Genomic DNA, 12,404 nt, shown 5'->3' with positions numbered 1-12,404 from the left:
AAAATATAAAGAAAGGAAGGAAGGAAGGAAGGAAGGAAGGAAGGAAGGGAGAGGAATGTCTGAAATAAATAGATAGATAAATCCACTGCTGCTAAAAACAAATAAACAAACGAACATGCCAAGAGTAGAAATGGACAGGAGAACTATGAGGAATTTTCCTTATCATCTTCTCTTTCTGCCTTGCCTCCTGTTTGTGTAGGACAGAGGTCAGTAACCTTTTTGGCCGTGAGAGCCATAAACGCCACATTTTTTAAAATGCAATTTAGTGAGAGCCATACAGTGCTCACAGTGCGCGCTGCTATAACAGCGCCTGAAAAAAAAATTGACTTTGTTGCTCCTGCAGAAAGAGCCATATTGGGCCCTCAAAAGAGCCAGAAATGGCTTGAGAGCCATACATTGCCAACCCCTGGTGTAGGAGAATGTAAGAGACTGAACAACCTAACCCTTCAATATGGTTTATAGTCCAAAGAGCCCTGACTTGGGAGTCCAAACACCTGGGCTGGGAATTCTAGCTCTACTATTTAACCATCTAGGTGATATCTCTTTGGGTCTCAGTTTTCTCATCTCTAAAATGGGAGTGGGTACCTGGGGTAGATGAGCAGCAAGGTCCATTTCAGTCTAAAGTCCATGATTCTTAAGGTTTAAAAAAACTAGTTAGCTCAATTTAGGCTAGATATCATGATAGAGGGAAAAAATTTCCTGATTGTTAGAGATACCAAAAGGAGAATGGCTTCCCTTAAGAGGTGATGGAGTCCCCATCTTGATGGTCACTTATCAAGTACATTAAGTAGGAATTCCTTCTTGATTGGGCTGAACTAGCTAGCCAATGAGGTTCCTTCCAACTCTCATATTCTGGGATTCCATAACCTCATTTAGCCCTTTCTTGGGCCTTAAAGTCATGAAGAATTCATTAGAGCCCAATTCAGGGGAACTGTCAAAATGGATTGGTGGGAGCAAGGGGTTGGGTCACTGAATAAGAAGGAAATGAAGCAGCCAAAACTAAGGTAAGAAAGAATTTTTAGGCAAAAAACAGCAGGACTTGGAACCCTGGCAAACAGCATGGTCTTAATAATCACTTATATTTATATAGTACTTAGCATAAATGATTTACTTTGATCTTCAGAATAACCCTAGAAAGAAAAGGAATGAGAATACTTTTATCTCCATTCTGCAGATGAGTAAACTGAGGTTGAGTGACTCAAAGTCACATAGTGAGTGATGGAACTAAGTGGAAAGAGCTCAGGACTGGGACTCAGTTGTGAATCCTATAGCTAGCCACGTGACTTTGAACAAGGCATTTGACCAATAATTCCTAAAAGGACCCACCTGCTTGCCAGCTGATCAAAATGGCTTTCCCAAAGGGATATGTCCACCTACTTTGGGAATCAGCTTTCTTGGATTCATTTCACCAAGCCACAATCTCTCTACTGTCCTTCTGCTCTCCCGAAGTCCTGACAGCCCAAAGGAGAGGGGGTTCTCCCCCTCCCCAGCCCTTCTGGGGACAGGAGCTGGGAAGCCATTGTCCTCTCCTAAGAGGAAGCCTCTGAAGCATTGCTCATGAGGAGAGCTCTGTGATCCTGCTCTGCAAGGACCCCGATTTTGGGCCTACTTTCCCCTGGGGATGTCTGTTCCCAGCATTGCAAATGCAGCACAATTCCAAGGCAAAGGTCAAGTCTGAGGAACCCTGGACAGACCTTTCAAGTTCTTTTGATGCCAATAGCCAGACTGTGATTTTTCACCAAGAGGAGCTGATCACTGTTTTCTTTAAAACAAAAACAAAAACAAAAACAAAAACAAAACAAAAAAAAAACCTCACCTCTATAGTGTAATCAATACAAAGCAATAATATTGGTTCTAAGGTAGAAGAGTGGTAAGGGCTAGGCAATGGGGGTGAAGTGACTTGCCCAGGGTCACAGAGCTAGAAAGTGTCTGAGGTCACATTTGAACCCAGGACCTCCTGTCTCTGAGCCTAGCTCTCTATTCACTGAGCCACTCAGCTATACTCCCCCATCCCTGTCTTTTTAAAAAAATATAAACACTTACCTTCTGTCTTAGAATTGATTCTAGGTATCAGTTCCAAGGCAGAAGAGCAGTACAGGCTGGGCAACTGGAGTTAGGTGACTTGCCCAAGGTCACACAACTAAGACGTATCTGAGACCAGATCTGAACCCAAGACTTTCTGTGTCCAGGTCCAGCTCTCAATCCACTGAGTCACCTCGTGGCCCCTTGCTGGTGACTTTTTTTAAATTTAATTTAACTTTTTAATATTTTTCCATGGTTACATAATTCTTGTTGTCTCCCTCGCCCCTTCCCGGAGTTGACAAGCAATTCCACTGGGTTATCTATTATTACTCAAATCCTATTTCCATATTATTCATTTTTGTTATAAAGCAATCTCTTAAAACCCAAATCCTATCCCCATACAAACAAGTGATAAATCATATGTTTTCTTCTGTGATTCTACTCCCACAGTTCTTTCTCTAGCTGTGGATAATGTTCTTTCTCCTAAGAGGTGACTTTTTTTAAGCAATCGCCTTCACTGGGGCACTGACTTATCCAACCTCCTCAAAAGCTGAACAGCTGGGGGCAGCTGGGTAGCTCAGTGGAGTGAGAGTCAGGCCTAGAGACAGGAGGTCCTAGGTTCAAACCCGGCCTCAGCCACTTCCCAGCTGTGTGACCCTGGGCAAGTCACTTGACCCCCATTGCCCACCCTTACCAATCTTCCACCTATGAGACAATACACCGAAGTACAAGGGTTAAAAAAAAAAAAAAAAAAAAGCTGAACAGTTCTCAGACCAAGAGAAGCAGGTAGGACTTGGTTACCTTCTGGGTTACAGCAGCAGGAGAGTAACAGTGGAATAAATTGGAAAACCTCGAGCCATATTCAATAAAGCTTAAAAACAAAATATATATGAGGGGCTACTATAAGCATGGCACCTTTCCAATTTCTAGAGATACAGAAACAAAAATCAAACAGGCCCTAAGGGAATGGCTAGGTGGCTCAGTGGATAGAAAGCCAGGTTTAGAGATAGGAGTTCAAATCTGGCCTCAGACACTTCCCAGCTGTGTGACTCTGGGCAAGTCACTTAACCCCCATTGCCTAGCCCTTACCACTCTTCTGCCTTGGAGCCAATACACAGTATTGATTCTAAGATGGAAAATAAGGGTTTAAAAACAAACAAACAAAAAAATCAGACCCTGCTAACAAGGAGTTTGAATTCTTACTGGGAGCCTAGGGATGGGAGAATTTGGTATATACAAAATAAAGGAAATACATACAATATATAAAGTAATACAAAACATAATTTTAAGAGAGTGCTAATTATAGGGAATTAGGAAGATGGAACTCAAACAGTGTTTTGTGAGAAGTTCAGCATTCTATGACAAAGAGCTGAAGAAGGAGTGTATTTCAGGTGCGAGAAGCCATTTGTGCAAAGGTAATGGGAGGAAGCAGCTTTGCAGTCAAAGAACCTGGGTTCAAATTCTACCTCTGATGTTTATTATCTGTCTACTATTGAGTAAGTCATGTAATGTCTTTGGGCCTCAGTTTCCTCATCTAGAAAATGAAGAGGTTGGACCAGATAATCCCCTCCATTTCTAGTTTTATAATCTTATAATCCAATAAACTGGAGATGGAAGCAGAGAGAGGGACAGAATGCCTAGAACAGGGAATGTAGTTCCAGAGACTGCCCATAATCCATCTGTTAGGAGTGGGATCTAGGAATGGCCCAGTGGGCCAAGGAGAGCCACTTTTTCATATGGGTTATATACAAAAGAAAGCAAAATCAAACTAGGAACTTTTTATGAGCACAAATTTAGAGGAAGAGCAAAGAGCAAATGCTGGGGGGGGGTCTTTTTTTCGTTTTGTTCATTCTGCCAAAATGCATATTATAATATGAGTTTTCCCTTTGATTGAGGTATATTTGGTATAATTATGGTATTTCAAACATCAGTTTATCTGTGTTTGTCATAAATGCCAACAATTTCCTACGTGACCTTAGGGAGGTCCTTCTCCTTCTTTGGGTCTCAGTTTCCTCACTGTTCAGTGAAAAGTTTGGGCTAAATGATGGCCAAGAAATGCAGTTTGGGGGAAAGGAAAGAGACTGGATTTGGAGTTAGAAGACCCAGATAGAAATCTGAGCTCTACAATATCCCCTACTTCCCTCACTCCTCAGTTTCTTATCTGTAAAATGGGATGGGAGTAGACCCAGTGATTTCTATGGTCCTTTTTTTGGTTGTTCATTCATTTATTTGCTCATTGTATCCAGAAACTGAGAGATGAATGGATACTAAGACCTAATTAAACATCTCCTATCTGCATGATATGATCATGACGCCTTCCAGCTGTAATGTTCAGGGAATGTTTCAATGCTCAAAAGAATGGAGTTTATTCTGAAAGCTCTCTGCTTCCACCTGGTGGATCTAAGGCCACAGAGCATCTCCTTCATGACTCCATGGAATGTCCCAATATTTTAAGTTAGAAGAGTGGCACTGAAAGGGAGGTGTGGTGGGGAAAGTCCTGGATTTGGAGTCAGGGGGAATTGCATTTGATTCTCTCCTGTATGAACCACTGGTGTGGGTCCTGGGGCAAATTCTTTGCCAATCTCCACCTAGTTGTTAGTGCCCATTACCTCATCAAATATTACTTGGACTCTATTATATTAATTTATTTATATTATGTATCCTCACAGTAGAACGTAAGCCCTTCAAGGGAAGAGATAATTTTTGCATTTTGTCTTTGTATTCCTAGTGCCTTGCACATAGTAGATATTTGCCAGATTGTATTGGAAGACACCAAACCTCTTTGGGCCTCAGTTCTCTCATTTGTAAAATGAGGGAGCTAGACTAGATGACTTCTAAGGCAAGCAAGAGACTTTCCATCATCTAATTCTATGATCTTGTTGCTATGCTACCCAGGGCTGCCATTCCTTCTATGACACCCTCCTAGAGGGGACCTCCAGCTCCCATCCTGGTACCCTGCTCTGGGAACACAATGCAAACCAGTCATTCATTGATGGCTCCATTCACCATCCCTGTGACTCATCCTATTAGAATAGGAGTCACTTGATGCTAAGTTTTGCATCCTCTGCATTTAGTATAGTGCCTAGCACATAGCAACCACCTAATAAATGCTTTTTTGGTTGGTTCATTCATTGATTTGCTTATTGTGTCCAGAAACTGAGAGGTGAATGGATGGTAAGATCTAATTAAACATTTCCTATCTGCATGATATTAGGTTAATATCAAATAGTTGAGAAGGGAGGACCTAATGGGAGATCAAGAGAGGATTAATACAGGAGCTGGCCTTGAGATGTACCTTGAATACTATAGGAGAATTTTGATAGGTTGAGTTGGGTGTTGGAGCAACTCATTTCAGCTACCTGTCAGAGGAAGCAAAGGAGCAGAAATAGACAATGACAGGCCAAGAACAGGGCAGGGTAAGTAGTCCTGTTTGAGTGGAATGGAAAGTATAAAAAGTTGAGAAGTTTCAGATAAAGGTGGAAAGGAAAACTGAAGCCATATTGTGGATGGATTTGAATTCCAGGATCAAGAGTTTATACTTTATTGATAAGCAATAGAAGCCACTGAAGGCTTTTAAAGTAGGTAACATAACCAAAAACAGTGAAGTGATTAAGGAAATTATTGAATTGGATGGATTGGAAAAGATGGACTGAAGAATAAAAAGCCCCCAATAATTAGGAGGCTTATAATAACCTACATAAGAAAAGGTGATGGCCTGAAGTATAACGGTTATTGTGGGAGTGAAAAGAAGACACTTGTGAAAGGCAAAGAACTTGACAATTGATTGGATGTGGAGAATGAGGAAGAGAAAAGAGTCAAAGATAACTTGAATGTTTTTAGTCTTATTGACAGAGAGAATAGTCATTACCAAGAGCAAAAATGAAGAAGTTAGTGGATTGGGCAGGTTTTGGAAAGATGGGCAGAGGGCAAGGTATGCAGCATGGGGACAAATTGAACTTGGAGTTACCAGTGAGACTTTTACATTTTGTAATTTTTTCTAACTCTTGCTTGGTCTTACAATCTTTCCTTTCCCAGAGATCTGACAAGTATACTATTCTGTGTTCACCTAATTTACTTACAGTTTCCTTCTTTATATTCAAGTCATTCACCCATTCTGAATTTATCTTGGTGTAGGGTGTGAGATGTTGATCTAAACCTAATCTCTCCCATATTGTTTTCCAATTTTCCCAGCAGTTTTTGTCAAATAGTGGATTTTTGTCCCAAAAGCTGGGCTCTTTGGGTTTATCATAGACTATCTTGCCTATGGGGTCACTTACCCCAACTCTATTCCACTGACCCTTCTTTCTGTCTCTTAGCCAGTACCCTATTATTTTGATGACCACCAGTGAGACTTTTAGACAGATATAACCAAAAGAAAATCAGAAATAAAACTGGGGTTTAGGGAATGAAATAAAGATTTGGGAGTTATTTGCAAGGAAGTGATAACTGATGCCAGAGGAGTGGATAAAATTGCCGTGGGGGAGAATATTATATAGAGGAAAGAAAAGAGACTCTATGACAAAACTCTGGGAAACACACACATTCTCTTTATAGAGGATGAAGACCAGCAAAGGAAAAAAAGAAAAAGTCATAAAGGCAGGAGGAAAGAAAACCACGAGACTTTGGAGCCCTGGAAGTCAAGGGAAGAAAGGCTATCAAGAAGTTGGAAGTGGTCACAGATCTCAAATTCTGTTGAGATATCAAGTAAGATGAAGTTTAAGAAAAGGCAACTGGACGTAGTAATGAGAAGTTATAGTGACCTTTGAGAGATCAAGTAGTTGTTGAATTGAACTTATCCTTCCTTGGTTTAAACAAAAAGATCATTACTATGAATGTAACATTTCCAATGATCACCAAAAAACCAACAATTGAACCCGACACATGATAAATCACTAACCCAAACTTTTAAAGTCTTACATCTTGATGAGATAAAGAAAAAGAAAATGTACATTCTCCATTTTAAGAAAAACAAATGCATTTATTCTGTATCCCTTCCCTCTGACCTTTTTTTAACGTGACTTATGTGCCAAAATGGAGTTCTTTTCAGAGATGCACGAGATTTATATGAACTGATGAAGAATGAAGCAAACATGACTAGGAGAACAAAATGGCCAATGACTACAATAATGCTCATAAAAAGAACATTAAAACAAAGCTGATCACTGAGAAACTGTAAGGACCAGTCTTGACCCCATACAAGAGCAAATGCACATCTCTCCTTTTGGTAGAGAGATCCTCTCTGGGAATATGGCAAGTTTCTTGACATGCTTACTTAAGAATAGAATCTTAAATTTTGCTATGATAAGGGTTTGTGGATTCTTTCTTTTCTTTTTTTCTTTTGAACATTTTCCTATAGTTATATGTTTCATGTTCTTTCCTCTCCCCCAAAGTTCCCCCAGCCCCCCTCAGCCGACACATAATTCCACTGGGTTTTACATGTATCACTGATTAAGACCTAATTCCATATTACTGATAGTTGGACTGGAGTTATCTTTTCGTGTCTACATCTGTGGATTCTTTCTAATTATATGTTGTCCCTTGTTTTTGGTTAAGTCTGGAAATTCTTCTTGAATAATTTTCTGGAATGTAGTACTTAATCCTTTTTTCCCCTAAATTTTCCCAGATATCAGTAATCCTAAAACTAGCCTCAGATACTTAATAGCTGTGTGACCCTGGACAACTCACTTAACCCTGTTTGTCTCAGTTCTTCATCTGTAAAATGAGATGGAGAAGGAAATGGGAGACCACTCCAGTGTCTCCATCAAGAAAACCCCAGTTGGGGTCATGAAGAATCAAACATGACCAAAGACAACTGAACAAAACCACTGAACCTTGATTTAATCCTTAGATGTGTCATTCATATAAGTTATGATTGTTTCATAGCTGAGTTATTTTTATAACCTCAACATTACTTTGGCCGCAATTTTGCTTTCTGTTGGAGTCTTTTGAGTAGAGAGATCTTTCCAGATTTTTCTATAAGATTTTCCATATTAGTAATTTAGCTTCTATTTCAGCATCTTTCGATTCTTACACTCTAGTAACTTATACGGTTTTTTTTAACATCTAAAATCTCTTCTTTCATTAGTTCATCTGATTTTCTCACCAGTGTTAATTCACTTAAAATTCTTTAACTATATCATTTATTCATTTGAGAATAACTCTTGGGTTATCTTGTTTTTAACCCCATTTCTCTTGCTTCTAATATTTTAGCCATTAGTAATCAATTCTTGGCATTTAAAAATAGCATTGGTGTTCATTTTTGTTCTTTTGGCAAAAAAGTTAGTTTTTATTATTTTTTGTGTCTTTTAAAGTCATTTTTTGGGTCTTCTTTGTTGCTGAATGTGAGGAGAAAGAGAATGTGGGGCACCTTCTTCCTTTACATTATCTCATTCTTCCATCATGGTAGGAAGCCCCTTTTCTTGCCAATAAGCAAAAATGTTTCAACATGAACTCTAAGACAAGGAATATAGGATTATAAGATTTTAGACCTGAAAGAGACATTAGAAATAATCTAGTTTCACTTCATTCAATTCATTTCAATTCAATTCCACAAAATTAAGAGCCTGCCTTAAGGAAAGCATGGTGTTAAGAAGTATAAAATGAAATAGTCCCTGTCTTCAAAGTGCTTATATTCTACTGGGAGAAGGAGGATACAATATGGACCAACACACATACTAGTTTAAGGATTGGAGCACTATTAATTGGATATGAGAAAGGAAAAAAAGACCTACTTATACAAAAATATTTATAGTTGCACTTTTCGTGGTGGCAAAAAATTGGAAACTAAAGAGATGTCCCTCAATTGGGAATGCCTGAACAAATTATGGGATATGATGGCAATGGAATACTATTGTGCTGTAAGGAACGATGAACAGGATGATTTCAGAAAGACTTCCATGAACTGATGCAGAGTGAAATAAGCAGAACCAGGAAAACACTATACACAGTAACAGCAATATTGTAGAATGATCAACTGTGATAGACTTAGGTACTAACAGCAATATAACGATCTAGGAAAATTCTGAAGACTTATGACAAAGAATGTTGTCCACCTAAGGAGAAAGAACTGTTGGAATTGGAATGCAGATCAAAGCATACGATTTTTTACTTTGGTTTATTTGTTTTTATTGTGGGGTTTCGGTTTTAGATGAGTATTCTCTTACAACAATGGCCAATATGGAAAGACGAATACATGTATAGCCTAGACCAAATTGCTTATCATCTCTTGGGGTAGGGTAGGGAGGAAGACAATTTGGACTGTATAATTTCAGAAAACATGTGTTGGAACTTGTTATTATATGTAATTAAGAAAAAAAATTTTTAATTGGAGTGTGAGAATCAGGGAAGGGATCAGGGAAGAGGGGCTAATGTTTGGGCTAAGCAAAACAGGAAGACCAATATTCTCAGAGGTGGAGCTAATTAAGGAGGAGATATTTTATATATAATATTAGGCTTCTGAAAGCTCAGAGAACTTTGGCTTTAGAGCGCTTTGCGGCTTTTCTCAGGTTTACTCTGGTACTATTTTAAATAATAACTTTGCAGATCATGGCTCAAACACTTCCTACTTTAATATTCTCCATTCACAGATCATGAAGAGCCGACAGTTCATTTAATTAGGACACAAAAGCAGCATAAGTAATGAGAGGAAATGAAGTAGTCAAATTAGTCTCACATTGTTTACTAATGGATGCCATCTCTTATACTTCCTGAAGTGATGGATAGGGGGTGGAAAGTACATGGGGCTGGAAGACAGAGAAAACTATCAACTATTTCCATCTCCTCTCAGCATGCTCCCAGTGGCTGGCATGGAGATCTTTTGTTACCCCTTAGATTTAGATTCACCTCAATTCTGGCTCTGTGCTGCCAGCTTCCTGTTAAGTAAAGGGTTCTTAACCTGGGGTCCGGAACTTTAAAAAACTTATTTTATTTACTGTATTGTAATATAACTGGCTTCCTTTGTAATCTTCTGTGTTTTATTTTAGGAACTTTTAAACTATTATTTCAAAAAGAGTTCCATAGGTTTCCCCAGACTGCCAAAAAGGATTCACGATACAAAAACGTTCAATACTCCGTCCTTTAGGTGAAATTGTTTTCCCAGGTTCCCATCCTTCTAGTATATCGTTAGAATGCTGGTATTTTTTGTTCACTCCATTATGTCTTATAATTGGAGTCTTATGTCTTATGTTGGAGGGATCCTGTTTAGTTCTCTGCTCAGGGCTGCTCACAAATGCCACGGACATCCTTCTTCATCAAGCTCGCCATCCCCTCTCCTTCCCTTTTCCAAGTATATGGTCATGATACAATCCCCAAATTCAGGCCCAACGCCTCGTAAAACTCTAACTTCTTAGTGCTTCCTTCAAGAAATCAATCCCTTACTAATGAGCCATTTGGGGGTGCTTCCTTAAGGACCCCGATGATGCACTATTACAAAAATATAGGAGGGCTTCTTGTATAAATTATGGAAGCAAAAAATAGAATATTGAGTTTGAGGAACACTTTCAGTTTGGGCATAATTTTAGAGGACATGAAGGAGAGAAATAGGAAAAAGGCTAGGAAAGGTAGGTGAGAGCCAGATTGTGAAGGACCCTGAGGTCCAAAGAAAGTAGAGAGTCAGTGATTGTCTGGGACACGTGAATAGTGTTGGGACAGGATTGTGGCTTGTTTTGGGGTCTTTTTGTTGTTTGTTTGTTTGTTTTTTAATTTTAAACCCTTAACTTCTGTGTATTGACTTATAGGTGGAAGATTGGTAAGGGTAGGCAATGGGGGTCAAGTGACTTGCCCAGGGTCACACATCTGGGAAGTGTCTGAGGCCAGATTTGAACCTAGGACCTCCTGTCTCTAGGTCTGGCTCTCAATCCACTGAGCTACCCAGCTGCCCCCTGTTTGTTTATTTTTTGATATTGAATGGGTAGACTGGGAGAATATGTACTTGGTATATTCTGATCGTGTTAATCATGACCAGAGCCCTATGGTCAGGAGTAGTGTGTAAATGCATAAACTTTCAGTCAAATGATGCAACAAATAAAGCACTAGGTATGGAATCAGGAAGACCTGAGATCAAATCCAGCTTCAGAGAGGTTAAGTCACTTAACCCCAGTTTGCCTCATCTTCCTCATGTGTAAAATGTGTGTAATAACACCTACCTCCCAGGGTTGTTGTGAAGATCCAATGAGATTATAATTATAAAGCACTTAGCATAGTGCCTGCGGTATGGTAAATGCTATATGAAATTATCTATTATTATTATTATTATTAATTACTCATGCCTAGCCTCTGGCTGACCAAGACTACTCTGTGCCTTTCATGAGTCAGGAAAGAAGCATCTCTGCCAGCAGCTGGCTGCTAGTGCCTTTCTATACCCAAAGATGAAAATCTAGATTTCCTCTTGGCCAATTCTTCCCTTAAAAAGAGGAGAAGGGGAGCCATGGGAGTGAAGGAGAAGGGGGAATTTTAACAGCCCAATAGGGGGCCTCTGGGTCAGTACCCAGAGGGAGTCAAAGGAACAAAATGCGTTTACAGAATGCTGCTCATCAGTGAAACCAGGCTGAAGGAAGGCATTATTTATGGAACTAGAAGTCAAAAGACCTAGGTTTGAGTACCCAAACTGCTGTCCACTGTGTGTGTGACCATTAAAGGCAAATTCATTTCTCTTCTCTGGCTAGTTTTTTCTTCTATAAAATGTGGAAGGGTTTGGACTAGAGAAAGTCTGTCTGGTTACTAGAGGATCTCTATGGACCTTTCCAGTTTTAATATTCTCTGGCACATGTTATAATATTCCATAATTTAAGGTCCCTTCGGTTCTAACAACCTGTGTCTTAATGCCCTGACATTCCATATTCTAAGGTCCCTTCCAGCTTGAACATTTTTAACATTCCTAATCCTAACGTCCCTTTCAGCTCTAACAATCAATATTCTGTGTTCTACAACTTTATTTTCTAAGGCCCCCTTATAGCTCTAACAACTTGTGTTCTATGTTCTAACATTCCATATTCTAAGATCCCTTCCAACTCGAACATTCTTAATATTTTATTATGTTAAGGGCCCTTCCAGCTCTAACAATCAATATTCTGTGTTCTACAGTTTTATTTTCTAAGGTCCCTTCCAGCAGCTAATAATTGGAAAATGTTTATTCTCTTAATTTCCTAGGGGGAAAAAATCTCTTTTGAACAATCAACTTTGTCTCAAATGAATGAAGAGGATAGCTAACCTTTCCAGATTTCAACAGTTTACAGGAGAAATCTGGAAGATCAGAGAGCCTTAACAAGTCAGGAGACATGCTGGCATTTGAAAAGAAACTAGGAAGGACAGCTAGGTGGCTCAGTGGATAAAGTCAGGAGGACTTTAGTTTACCTCTGGCTCCAGACATTTCCTAGCTGTGTGTC

At 39.3% G+C, this 12,404-nt stretch overlaps 1 protein-coding gene across 1 annotated transcript in view; it reads left to right on the top strand.

Moving 5' to 3' along the window:
• The first annotated feature begins 7,129 nt into the window (after positions 1-7,129).
• The window catches only part of LOC123233638 (alpha-1-microglobulin/bikunin precursor), a 19,168-nt gene continuing 13,893 nt past the window's right edge, over positions 7,130-12,404 (top strand). Inside the window, exon 1 of the mRNA XM_044659701.1 lies at positions 7,130-7,194. Coding sequence (XP_044515636.1) covers positions 7,130-7,194 — 65 coding nt within the window. The remainder of the gene's footprint in view (positions 7,195-12,404) is intronic.

This window comes from Gracilinanus agilis, chromosome 2, assembly GCF_016433145.1.
Source record: "Gracilinanus agilis isolate LMUSP501 chromosome 2, AgileGrace, whole genome shotgun sequence".
NCBI classification, from domain to species: domain Eukaryota; kingdom Metazoa; phylum Chordata; class Mammalia; order Didelphimorphia; family Didelphidae; genus Gracilinanus; species Gracilinanus agilis.
The sequence above is the reverse complement of the archived record's forward strand: the minus strand, read 5'-3'. Positions and strand labels throughout refer to the sequence as shown.